Below are 13,866 nucleotides of genomic sequence, written 5' to 3'. Positions count from 1 at the left end.
TGTTGCTGTTGGTAGCGTGCGCAAATGCTTTACACATTGCCTCCCGGATAAGCCTGTCTGCTCGTGCCAAGCTACCAAGGGGGTGAGCAGGGGTTATCTTGGCCTGTGACTCCCTTGCCCTGACTAGAATGGTGGTTTCTGCCTGGCTTTGGCGTAAGCCTCAGCCAACCAGAAATCCCAGTTCTAACAACTGGAAATTGAAATGCTGAGGTACACCCTCACTTCCATCATTCGGCATTAATACCCTGAGGAAAAAATAGACACATATTGAAGGTTAAAATTTAGATCAATAATTTTTTTTAAAAATAATATATCAATAAAATAATTGAATATTAATTATATATATATATATATATATATATATCAATAAAATCTAGGGTTAGGTTGTTTTTAAAGGTTGAAAAAAAAAAGGAACAGAAGAGAAACACACGGCTCCCACATGACCTTTTTTCCATTAAATGCGATTATTGTACATCCTCACTTTAGGACTGCCTCTTCAGTAAGAGAGTGTCTTCTGCGTACCTTCTTTACAATAATGCTACAATATAACTTCATCATAGAGACTTATAGCCGCTGATTTCTCACCTTTTCAATACTTACCTAGGCATCAGACTGGATCCCGAAATTATTTAGCAGTACGATTGACACTGTCCGCACTGACACCATTCCACTCTGGAAATTATGTGCGGATCCAGGATAGACACCACTCCCAATCACCTGGCATTCAGTTCCTTTCTTTCCATGCCACCAGATGTAAATCCGGAGCTACCTCTCATGTCTTCCGTGGCCAGTTTACCTCAATTTTAAACAATAGGTAAGTGAAATGACACCTCCCATGATGACTGGGTTTAAACCTTGTAAGGGCTGTTGCAAGCATTTGTGGCAGATCCACATCAAGTGTGCTTGGGGTCGGGCTCGGAAGCCTGCAGTGAATGCCCATCAGTGAATCTGAAGGTCATTTATAACTGTGAGGCAAAGCTTTGTCGCCAACCATCTGAAGCCTCTGTCCCATCTCAGTCCCGTTTCTGGTCCAGGAGTCGGTCCTGAGGTTGATCATTGAAGCATTCCAAATCTCCGGGTAAGTTGAAGAAAAAGCCTAATAGGTCCAGGTGGGAGCCTCCCCCTTTCTGCCTCGCTTGTACACCTCACCTGAGAAGACACATGGATGTTGCCATGCCTCTAGGTCTTGTTCCCGTAGTTTGTCAACATCGGGGCCAATCCTGAATATTGTCTTGGCATAACCAGAGTTTCAAGGGCGGTCTCCGACATCAAGGAAGATCATAGAGTTCAACAAGGCATTGTGTCTTTTTGGATCCCTTCTAACTCCCTCTAATGCGCCTGCATGCCCCACGGAGCTAAGAGGTCCTCAGTCGGGCACCCAACTGGCAAAGTCACAGTTGGTTCCAGTTTGACCCTCTGACACCGTTCCTGGGCCTCTACCCACACCTTTGACAACTGCACCTCTGGCTTCACACTCCATGGCAGTTCCCAGAAAGAAAGTTGTCACTGATGCAGTCTCTATCGAAGCCAGAAGACAAGTTGCAACCCATTGTGCTCTCCAACTCAGAGTCGGCCCGCTCCAATCGTGACCAGGTCTGTTCTCTGTGCCCTCTGAACTGCAAGCTTTGCATGCACCACCTGAGCCACTTAGTGTCCTGGTCCTGCAGGGCAGGTCTCATGAGTTCCATTCCTCATTTGGGACGGATAACGAGTATCATGTGGGAGATAAATTTGGACAACCCTTACATAAATAAATATGATATGAAGACCTCAAGGAAGCCCGTGGTCTTGACACTTTTCCTGTCACCAGCCTAGTCTCACCCCTAGGCCTTGCTACTGAGGAAAGTGCCTCCTTTGTAATGAATCTGCAGTGGCTGTCTGACGTTCTTGACCCCCAGCTCCCCACCTTGGAGGTCAAAACCAATCTTCTAACTGAAATCCTCAAACTGGGGGAAACTATAGTGAGCCCATGTTGCTCTTTCATGAGGCACTCACCAACATCCGCTTAGGGGCCTGGGACAAACCTTGCTCTGGTCCCCCGATGAATTGTCAGATTACACTACGTCAACGTCCAGCCCCAGGTGACCCCATGTTTTTTCCTCAACTCCTTTATCTTGGTAGCTTGGTAGTGCAAGATTTCGTAAGTCGTACAAACCTGAAGGGAATATAAGACAGTGGAGACCTTTGGGAAGAGGTTATTTTCTTCCGCAAGTTTGACTCTCTGGTCCATCGGTGCCGGTTGCCTTTTGGGTCACTATTCCCACAGTCTGTGGGATTCTGTAGCTCAGGTTCTCCTTAGGTTTCGCTTGAGAAGGTGAAATTCCTTTCAAATTCCATACCTCCCCCAGCATCGATAGCTTACAGGTTGGCAAAGTCTACTTCATATTTAGAATATTTTGTTGCATCACTTCTGTTTTCTCCTTTAGTGAAGAGAATTATACGAACTCTGTCCAACTAGATCAAAGATGGATATTGGTAGGCTGTGAAATTGAAAAATCATTACGAATGTTTAGTGTACTCCATCCCACGTTGGAAGACGCAACCACCAACAATGATTCTAAACTACAGAACAATCTACAGCTGCAAGTTTTTTCTTTTCAATGTGCATATCTGCCAAGCTCCTTGGTTTGGTGTTATATTTATATTAACCAATTAATCAATAGGGAGGGACTAGGGATTTGAAGGTCTGTTTCATTCCCCAGGGTAAGTAGGCAGTTTATCAAAGAGGAAACAGACACTTGTAACACTAGGCCATTGGTCATATAAATTTAGAGTAACCTCAAAAACCCTATGCCAATGTGGTAGGTGCGGTATATATGGTTCGTCCGCCCCGCATATGGGTTGTTGGCCGTTATCATTGGTTACTCCAAGTTAGTGATGTTGCCAGCCTCAACCAGAGGCACCTCTGGCCTGTAGTGCAGTGTCAAGAGAAAGAGAAAAGGAGTGTGTCAAATTAGAATTTCAAAAAAAGGAAAGAAGGTTTAAAAACTGAAAAATCACCCTGAATGATTTTATTTAATGGTGTGATTTCCAGGTTGTTAAAATAATCTGTTACTACTAGATTGATCGAGTTACTAGATCATAGTAGTTGAAAACATTCATTACACAAACGTCTGACGTCTGACGTTTGTGTAATGAATGTTTTCAACTACTATGATCTAGTAACTCGATCAATCTAGTAGTAACAGATTATTTTAACAACCTGGAAATCACACCATTAAATAAAATCATTCAGGGTGATTTTTCAGTTTTTAAACCTTCTTTCCTTTTTTTGAAATTCTAATTTGACACACTCCTTTTCTCTTTCTCTGGACACTGCACTACAGGCCAGAGGTGCCTCTGGTTGAGGCTGGCAACATCACTAACTTGGAGTAACCAATGATAACGGCCAACAACCCATATGCGGGGCGGACGAACCATATATACCGCACCTACCACATTGGCATAGCGTTTTTGAGGTTACTCTAAATTTATATGACCAATGGCCTAGTGTTACAAGTGTCTGTTTCCTCTTTGATAAACCGTTATATTTATATTGCCATCTACGTTCCTTCCCAATAGTTGAAGAAACTATAGGCGCTACACTAAGGGAAACGGTAATTACCGAGGCTGGACTGTCCATATTAGACACAGGGCACAGCCCTGTAAACTGGGGGACAAAATGTCACTTTTATCAGTTGATTGGCTGTAGGATACATACAGCTCTGAAAGCAGCCCTGTAGGAATTTAGATATGTCTCACACAGGCAATTACATTCGTTTTTGCTGCATCAGAAAACGATTTCACAAGCTTCCCTTCAGAAATGTCAATACAATCTATGACTTACACAAGATACTTAGAAAGTTCCGCTGAAAAATCCATTGTCGCCCCATTTTAAATAAGCAAAAGATGTTTGTGGCGGGAGGCAAATTCTATAAAACATTTCTGTGAGTGTCAGATTTGCTTGTTTACTCTTTGCTATATGGGGTGGTGTTAAAACATTCCCCTAAGTCCTTTTATCTCCTATTCCAGTGCTGATACTGTTTTATACTTGTGCTAATGTCCCAGAACTTCCAGAAAGTCAGTATGCTTTGCAACCACGCCCTATTTACGTATCCACGGTCACATCTTGTAGAACAGGCTGTGCAGGTGAGCAAAAAAGGTAGGAACCAAAGCAATGGGTCAGACTGTGGTTAAACGTTGGTATATCCTGTGTGTGATAATTAGGGAAAGGCCTCGAAACCGAAATGACACTCTGTAAAAATACCATAGGTAAAAGTATCTCAACATGACACTACCCTGGTGCCTTGAAAAGAGTGAGGCAATAAGTATCCATGAGACTATGGAAAGTGAGAAGGAGGAAGAGGTTGAAGCCCTCTCCATGGTGAGGAGCATAAACTGAGCAATTCCTGCAAAACAACACTACCCTACACTACAACCTTTGAATCCTCACTGAAAGCCTGCTCTGAACAAAGGTACCAGGACTATTCTGAATAACAATTGATATTGCAAGGCATTATTTTTATAGAGATCGGAATGAAACAACGACGAGTAAAGAAGAAAACAAAAATAGTGCAAGTGTGCAGTTGTCCTGAAGAAATCAGAAGAGGCAGGAACAGAAAGCAACTGTGAGCTAGACAGTATGAACTAAACAAATGGGCAGAAGACTCCAGCTCTCTGAGAGGTCTGTCTGACGTGGAGCAATAATGTCTCTGTCCGTTTTGTAGCTAGAGATAATATTACGGACTTTACGGGGGGCAGATTCTTTTGCATTGCTATTGGATATTCCTGAATTGTCACGTATGCTACTTTATCAGAGCAAGTCCCTCCTGATATGCTGACATGCAGCCCCCGCCCTGTACTATGGCACCAGCCTATATAGATAGTCCTGTTTGAAGAGGGTGCAGAAAAATATAGGTGATCTTTTCTTTTTATCATGTTTTGCATGGCAGTATGTGCTTGGATCTGATGTAAAGTCATAAAGCTTCTTTTCTATCTAGAGGACCCATTACTAGGCAAAACACGGGAGCTGTATATGCATATTGAACACAAAGTATTGTAAAACTAAGGCATTTGATTTCTGCATTTTAACAGCCTTTGGAGTTTTTGCAGCTTGCTGCAGTTTTCCATGGTCTTATGCAAGATCGCTTATTGAAAATGGTGTAGTAAGGTAGTCCACGCTGGAATGATGTATTCTAAGTAGGTTTATTCAGGTAAGTACACAAGTAGTATAAATCTTCATCAGCAGGTGTATAGGTGCTGGAGGGCAGCCCCACCAGGAGCAGCCTGCTAGCTGCTCAGCCCCAACCACCAACTGTCATCCAATCCAATCACCCAAACATTCCACTCGAGGTAGATTCACCAACATTCCATACAGAGTACACACACACAAAGGCTGGGCAGCTAGGAACATAATAACATAGGGAATGAAACGTAATGCAAGAATACTAAATATCTCTTCCCTAATGAACAAAAGAATAACAAAAGCAAAACAATAAAACTATAAACATGAAAGTACACATAAACAGTCCACAACCCCAAGGACGAGGCAAACACCTCCTGCATCACAAAAAGGATAGAAACTAATACAATTAGTCAAAAGCCCAAACCCAAGGATGACGGGAACACCGCATCACATCACGAGAGGGAAAGGAACCACAAACAAGCAGGAACGATGGATAAAGAATACCCATCCCCCTCCTCTAATATGAAAACAATGAGCGTCAAAATGTAAAGTAAGTTCTCGCAGTGAAGAGAATAGTCATGTGTACCAAAGGGGCATAAAACCAACTTAAATAAGGGACAACCTGTAAATTAATGTGTACTCCATGTGAAGAGACAAGACATGCGGACTACAGGGACTTAAACCCAATATCCTGCCCCCAACTTAAACCAGGGACAACAAAAATTATGTATATGGTCTCCATATAGGGAGGCAAACAAGGAAATGCAGACAGGGACAAAGACCATGCAACAAAAAAAACGTGCGGCACAAAGTGTCTTACGCACACAAGGAAAGTGACTCCTTGCAACAGGACAAAAACATTACCCATATCCTAATGTAATGTGACAAGACCCAATGCCAACCTTCCCCCTGTGTAGGGGCCACATGAAACGCTGTATTGGAAGAAAACTTGTGCCCATACGCATGCCCATCCCTCATGTAAGGGAGTGAACTATAATGACAGCCACCTACCAAAAGACTGGACTGTCCCTTACGTAAGGGAACCTAAAATGTAGAAAATGAAACAGGAAAGATGTAAACATAAAATCAGTCTAACATGGATTCTAAGCAATGCAAACTCTACATACGTTCGAAAGACCATAATTAAAAGGCTCTGTGGACGAGCATAGCATCAAAACAATTTCTTCGCTAGTGAGCGACCACTCACCCGAGTAGTGTCACGATAAACATTAAAATGACAGCAAGGCATTTACTGTAGCATATAACAAAGTGAAGTCCACACTCCAACGTAATCTTCATCAAAACTTCCACAACATTCAACTATGCTCCCCCAATCAAGTTCTTTTAAAGAGTGTGTCCTTTAAGGTTCCCCTAAAAAACTGATAGTCGAATAATGCGCTTTGTAAACAGTCAAGCAGATTAGAGATTGAGTACCTGAAGCTTCACGGTGCAGCATAGACCAACATCAGGCCAGCAAGAACAAATGAAATAGTACCGATCATCACACAGCAGTAAACTTCAATTTCCAAATAACTTTAATGACACACACTGCTACGTGGTAGTCAGAAAAACGAACTCTTCGGGACATTGCCATGCCAACTTGATTGCCAGCAGCAACCAACCCGAAAGCGGCACGTTGCGTATGTAGCGCTGGATGGCTCATGGTGCGTTTGAACACCAAAATGTCACACTGAAGCTGCAAGTCGCAAAGACTTCACCGCGTCGAAGACAATCCCACATCTGACACCACCAAGAATCCACATGGACGAAGTCACAAGGAATCTAAGCAGGCTTGCTGGGAAGAAGGTAGGGCTGCACGCGCAGTAGCTTGCTTGTAGCATTTTTTTAATAAGGTGCACGTGCCAGGTGCGTACGCGCTGTGCACAGCTTGTGCCATTATTTCAAATGGCAGACGAGCGGTTAAACTGTCAAAAGCCCATGGGGCAGCCAAGGACCATCATTAAATTAAAATAGACTCACTCCCTTAAGTTCATAGCTGGATATGAAGTGTGGATAGCCAGGAGACAATTCCTCACCAATACACTGGTGGGACTGCTCCTTAAGTTTCTCTGTTGAATCTTGTGGCTGATGCTCGTTTTGTCTTATTCTTGTTGTATTGTTCCTGTTGAATTCTCTCTGTTGCAGCTTTTTCCCAACATGTTGTAGAAGGCATCTTTAAGTCTCTTCAGGCTACTTGTACCAACCTTAGTTCGTGGGGAGGTCTCCAACTTGTCGCCAGAATTTATGTAGTAAGATAGTCCACGCTGGTATGATGTAATCCAAGAAGGTTTATTCAGGGAAGTACACAAGTAGTATAAATCTTCATCAGCAGGTGTATAGGTACTGTAGGGCAGGCCAACCAGGAGCCGCCTGCTAGCTGCTCAGCCCCATCCATCAACTGTCATCCAATCCAGTCACCCAAACATTCCACTCAAGGTCCATTCACTAACATTCCATACAGAGTATACACACACACAGGCTGAGCAGCTAGGAACAGAATATCATAGGGAATGAAACGTAATGCTACGAATGGTATATCAAAGAGGTTGGTTTAAGAAATGTGTATTGGCCAATTTAGCCAATCATCCAAGTCGTTCTCTCCGGTTGCTTACTGTGGGTGATTTTAAGCCTATCTTGAACAAATGGGTTGTTTTACAGTTTTTCCTGGAACCTAAATACAGTTACATCCAATTTAGGGAAATGTACCAACAGTTTTGGAGCGATCCCCTCAAGTTTAAGAATACTTGAGAAGTCGTTTGTAGTCTAGATCATGCTACAGCGATAATTAACTTGTTGTTTCTCTTTGTTCGTTAGGAATGGGTGCTGGAATTTTTTTGCTACAGTTGTGCTAAAAAAAAATTCTTCTTGTTGTTTTGCAGGACAAGCAAGACTGTTCTACATGGTTCGAAGCTTTCTCAAAAACAGAGGAAAATGATGGCGATTTCTACTAAGGATGGCAGTGCAGTAGTGAATAACTCTGAGAACATGCCAGTCGCATCTGCTCCATCAGCATCAACCAGCTCCTCCCAACCAGCAAAAAAATGGTATGTATCAGAAAGAAATATAACACTGTCCTATGTGATACAAATTCAACAAGCATTGGTAAAGCCCATATCTCGCCCACGCTGAGCTATGGCTTTTCTCTAGCTAGGTTGCAAAGCTGTGCAGCATGAATGAAAGAAAAAAAAATGCTATGATGCGGCCGGCGATGAATGCATCACCATTTGTTATTTTCTTCCAGTCATGCTGCATAGTAGTTGGACTGCTGCACCACATGGCTAGGAGTTATTGTCAAGCCAATAGCCCCCGCATTGGCAAATCCAATTGGCTTTGGCAATCCTTGTTGAGATATACTTTTAGAACGCAAAAAAAAGAAGCAAGCCACTAAAATCACTCTTAGCCCTCCAAAATTATTTACTCTGACAATTTAGCATGTTAAATCAAGAAATCAATAAAAAATCTGCTAACTTCTAAAATCCCTTCTTAATGAAATGATATCAAATACTGTGTGTAGGGTTTCAGCATGTTGCACATACATAGTAAACGTCCTTCAAGATGGAAGCAGCTACGCAATGTAATAAGACCACACCAGAACTGCTTTAAATGACGTGTTTATTTCAAGAACACATTCACTAAATAGATTTCCGGCAGATCCTCCTCTGAGAGAGCTCAGTGTACCACAAGCATGAATTGGCGGTATTTTGAACATAAGCTGAAATAAAAGGTCTGTATAACGATTTCAAAAAGGTCTTTGAAAATAATTTAATAGAGCCACTACAGGGAGAAAAGTTTTCTAAGTAATAATTAATCACTTGAGATCACTAAATTCCTAATTATTAGTAGCCAACCATAACAGTGAATATGCAGCGCTTTAGAGACGAATCTATTTTCCATGGAAGTGGATGAATGTGTTTTGCCCGCGTTCCCACAAGTATCCTACAGATTCCAACATTAATTAACACTGAAGCACATGTGAACTCTGCTTAAATCCATGAAGATTTGTATCCATCATTCTCGCAGATGCAGGGGAATTAGGAGCTCATGCTCACAATGGTAAAGAAACACTACATGTCCCACACTGTAATGTGCTGGTGGGGAAGACGTCTGTGCTGATAGAGTCAATTATGACATGAGATGGATTTGGCAGCTTTATTTGCTGTATGCTAACGAATGGGAGCTTTTGTTCTTTAGAGGCATGCTTTAGTCCATTGGAAATAAATGGAAAGGTGGTCTCAAATCCTTTAACATTGCTTTCAATGTGCTGTCACTTCTGAAGGGGAAGGGGAAAGTGAGGGGCGAGGGGGGTGGATTTATCCACAGGAAAGCCTGACATGTAAACCAACAATGCTAGGCATCCTGGGAATTGTAGTTTCGTTTTCTGATATTTTATAAATCATGGCAGGCGTTAATTTATTGCTTTTCTGCTAATTTGTATCTCGCCCAATGACTCATTTATAGCTGGAGGTACTCGATGACGCACAACAATAGCAGACAAAGCCCACAGAAAAAGTATTATATTATTTCTAATCTTATAAGCCTGTTTCAAGGCCTGCAGTATGTTGCGCCTGAAGAGCACTCACAATAATTTGTATTTTTATGTTTTTACACACACTGGGGAATAGGGACCAAGCAACAATGGAGCAATATGCTACAGAAAGATTACATTAACAAAAGACAAAAAAAGTCACCTAATAGTCATAAAAGACTCTTAGTTGAACAGGTCACCAGTTACGCTTTGACAGAAACCACTATTTAAGTTTAAAAGAATAAACAGTGTGCTCATGGGATTACATTGTATGCGCCTTCCTTGCTCGCTAGCAGCCAATAATTCCGAATTTTGCCAAACCTGATAGCACAATTAGGTAGGATATATTCGTGGGCAGACGGCTGTTGTGTTTTCTATCAGTAGATTGAAAGGGTTGGCTCTGTGGCTTTGGGGATCTGAAGCCCAGAGCTCTGCTCCCACGTGAAGTGGTTTTACTCATGAACGTATGCCGGCGCTAAAGACCATTGTTATTGACAGCTCTGTCGTCCACCACTGGACACACTGCTGTGCACCACTAGAAACAGAGCTGGTCTCTGCAGGAGAAAAGACAGAGAACACATTACCTTATGAAATGCAGGGACGCTTATTAGTCACAGCAGATTGTGGCATATCTTGCCTGCATCAGCCTCTGCTCTGCTGTGAAGTGCCAGACACATGTTATGTTATGTTATAACAATTTATTATGCGCACAGCGACTCCAGCGAAGGAGCATCCCGGCGCAGAGACACGGAGCAACATAACACAACAAGGAGATAATAACACAGAAGGAAGGCTAAAACAGGCTAAGACAGGAAGGCTAAAACAAAAAGGTCTTTATGGCTCTACGGAAAGACAACAGGTCCTCAAGCAGCCGAATTTCCACTGGGAGGGTGTTCCAGAGTGCCGCAGCTTTCACCCTAAAGGAGCGACCACCCATCCTGCTGAGCCTAAATCTGGGAACAACAGCAAGGGCCTGACCTTGAGATCGAAGGTTGCGGGTAGGGACATAGAAGGAAATGGAGTTGGCCAAGATCTCAGGGCCTATGCCTCTTAGGATTTTAAAGGTCAGACACAAGACCTTGAAAAGAATACGCTTCCTGACCGGGAGCCAGTGCAGGGAGCGAAGGACATGAGACACCGGGCAAAACCTAGGTAGGCCAACAATGGCTCTCTCCGTGGCGTTTTGCACCCGCTGCAGACGGGTTAGCTCAGCCTGGTTAGCCCCAGCCAGCAGAGAGCTAGCGTAGTCCAAACGGGAGATGATGGTTGCCTGGACCACAAGCTGTCTGGTAGGGGCATCGAAGAACTTAAGCACTGGCCTTAGACCTCTTAAGAGTCCAAAGCAACAGGCTGCAATTTTTTTAGTGTGCCCTATGAATGTGAGACCAGCGTCTAACCAGACCCCTAGGTTCTTCACCTCCGACACCGGGGTCGGAGTGGGGCCCAGCTCCGAAGGCCACCACTGATCGCCCCAGAGCTCCACTCCCTTCCCGACAACCATAACCTCTGTTTTTGTGGCATTAAGCTGGAGACAGTTACCTGTCAACCAGCTGGCCACCGCCTTCAGTCCAGACTGAAACCTGGGGGCATCCTGTTCCGCATCCCCACTGAGAGTAACCGCCAGCTGTGTGTCGTCGGCATATGAGACCAAAGTTAGGCCCCACTGCCTAGCGACATCAGCCAGCGGTCTCACGTAGAGGTTGAACAAAGTGGGACTCAGTGAGGACCCCTGTGGAACCCCCATGGCCAGAGGCTGGAACCTGGACTTGAAGGGAGGGATGGCAACACAGAAGGAGCGGTTAGCCAGGAAGGAGCGGAACCATTGCAGCGCCTGACCACCGATACCGATCTCCTCGAGCCGCTGAAGGAGGATGCTGTGCGATACAGTATCGAAGGCGGCGCTGAGGTCTAATAAAATCAGCGCCGCCATCTGACCAGCATCCAACCTCGCACGGAGATGTTCCACCATCACAAGAAGGGCAGTCTCCGTGCTGTGGCCAGCACGGAAGCCGTTCTGTGTGGGATCGAGGGCATTGGACCGGGCTAGATGTTCAGACAGGGCCAGATTGACATGGGCCTCTGTCAACTTAGCTGGCCAGGGTAGCAGCGAGATGGGACGATAGCTTTCCGGCTTAGACGGGTCAAGAGAGGGTTTTTTAATGATCGGAGACACCACCGCCTGCTTCCAGCTAGTAGGGACAACCCCCGTCTCTAGGGAGAGATTGACCAGGGAGCGTATAGCCAAGCGTCCCAAAAAGGTCTGGTCTCGAAAGAGGGCAGGCCTCACTGGATCAGATGGAGACCCAGACTTAACTTGCGTAGCAAGTTTGTCAAACCCTTCCAGGGTGAGAGGGGGAAATGAGAGCAAAGTAATCTGGTGAAGTGTCTCCTTGGGGCTACCCGGCACATTGCCGGTACAAGGGAAAGTCCGATATATAGCCTGGACTTTTCCCAAGAAATAGGAAGCGAGGGATTCACAGTGTGTGACAGAGCTCTCAGCCGTAGAGGTAAACCGCTTAGACATAAGATCTTTAACCGCCTTAAAGATGGTCTTCGACGGGTTCGTGCTGTTCCGGAATTCCTCGGCATAAAAAGCCGATCGGGCACGACAAATGGCCCGGTGATAGAGCTTGACGGACGCGGCATATGCAGCTTTTAGCTCAGCCCCATATGTCTTCCGCCAGGCCCTCTCCGCCCGTCTACAGGCTCCCTTCAGGGCGTGCAAAGCGTTATCATACCAGAGGCTCGACACACGAGGATTGATCTTCGTCGTAACAACAGGTATCAAGGCGTCCAGAGCCCTAGTGAGCCAAGAGCAGAAGAGGTCGTACCCCTCTTCTACGTTGTTTAATGGGCCCAGGGGTTCCACTGACAAAAGATGGTAAAAGTCTTCCAGCCTGAGTTTACTCCAGGGTCTCCTGGGTACCCGCTTGGCTGAAGAAGTGGAAGTAGTGGCTGGCATAGGACAACAGATGGACACCAAAGAATGGTCAGACCACTCTACAGGAGCCACCGACGCGACTTTAGCCTCAGTCAGATTGGTGAAAAAAGGGTCAAGAATATGTCCCCCGGAATGAGTAGGCTGGGAGACCAGCTGAGAGAGTTGAAAGGCCTCTAAGTCCATAAGAATACTACGTGCTGTCAGACAGGATGGTGCATCGAAATGCAGATTTAAATCCCCAGGATGGAAAAATTGGCACAGTCAGTGACCAAGGTGGCGACAGTGTCCGGGAAAGCATTCCTGAATGCCACATCACTGCCCGGCGGACGATACACCACCATCCCAGAGAGAGTAAATTCTGGGCTAACAGAGACTTTAAAAAAGGCACTTTCACAGCCAGCAATCTTAAGGATGGTCCACACACAGGAAAAACTAGATCTCACTATCAGGGCTATACCCCCGCCTCTAGCTGGCCTATTCGCAATGTACATAGAATAGCCAGGAGGGCATACCAGATTGGGGATGGCAGTGTCAGCTTCCTGAAGCCATGTTTCGGTTAAGGCAAAAATATCCGGGGCTTCATTCTCAATCAGATCGTACACATTCAACTGATGTTTCAGGATCGACCTGACATTAAGATTCAAAATCCGCAGTGAGGTAGGTAGACCCCTACTGTGCAGAGCGGCAGAGGGACTACGCAGGGAGAGGAGCTGCGGGGGTTCAAGCACCAAGCCATTACATGGGCAGCGGTAGGGGCCGCATAAAGGATGAACGGGCTGTCGAGTGCAATGACAGCTCACCTTACCGATGGACAACAAACGCTCCCTAGAGTATGTTAGAATGGCGGCAGTGCAGGGAGGCAGAGGCAGCCCAGAGCCCGCGACGTCCCGCGCGTCCTTAGCGCGGACGGGCACAGACGGGCAGGACTCTGGCACGACTCCGGCCACGCGAGGACACGCCCGCTGCGCGATCCCGCTGCGCTAGGGGAGGAGCATTAAATACGCGTTCCCCCGCTGGCGCATGCGCAATGCAGCGCTGTCCGGTGTAATGGGCCACTTACCCCAAAGCAAGATGTCCGCCACCCCAGGAACCAACCCGCCAAGCAGCGGTGCGGGACACAATTATTGTGCAGGTAAGGGGCTGAAGAATGAGCGAGGGTCAAGCGACCTAAAAGTATTAAAAAATCAGCAAGTTTAAGCAGTTAAAAGTCGCAGAGCAGCAAGCGCCGTCACGCTC

The 13,866-nt window shown here is 45.3% G+C and overlaps 1 protein-coding gene across 1 annotated transcript in view; it reads left to right on the top strand.

The window, feature by feature from the left end:
• IBTK (inhibitor of Bruton tyrosine kinase) overlaps window positions 1-13,866 on the top strand; it is a 732,550-nt gene that overhangs the window by 575,177 nt on the left and 143,507 nt on the right. Inside the window, exon 27 of the mRNA XM_086926550.1 lies at window positions 8,044-8,208. Coding sequence (XP_086782676.1) covers window positions 8,044-8,208 — 165 coding nt within the window. The remainder of the gene's footprint in view (window positions 1-8,043; window positions 8,209-13,866) is intronic.

This window comes from Lissotriton vulgaris, chromosome 6 (genome assembly GCF_964263255.1).
Source record: "Lissotriton vulgaris chromosome 6, aLisVul1.2, whole genome shotgun sequence".
In the NCBI taxonomy this organism is placed as follows: Eukaryota; Metazoa; Chordata; class Amphibia; order Caudata; family Salamandridae; genus Lissotriton; species Lissotriton vulgaris.
Note: the sequence above shows the minus strand (reverse complement) of the source record. Positions and strands in the feature narration are given on the sequence as shown.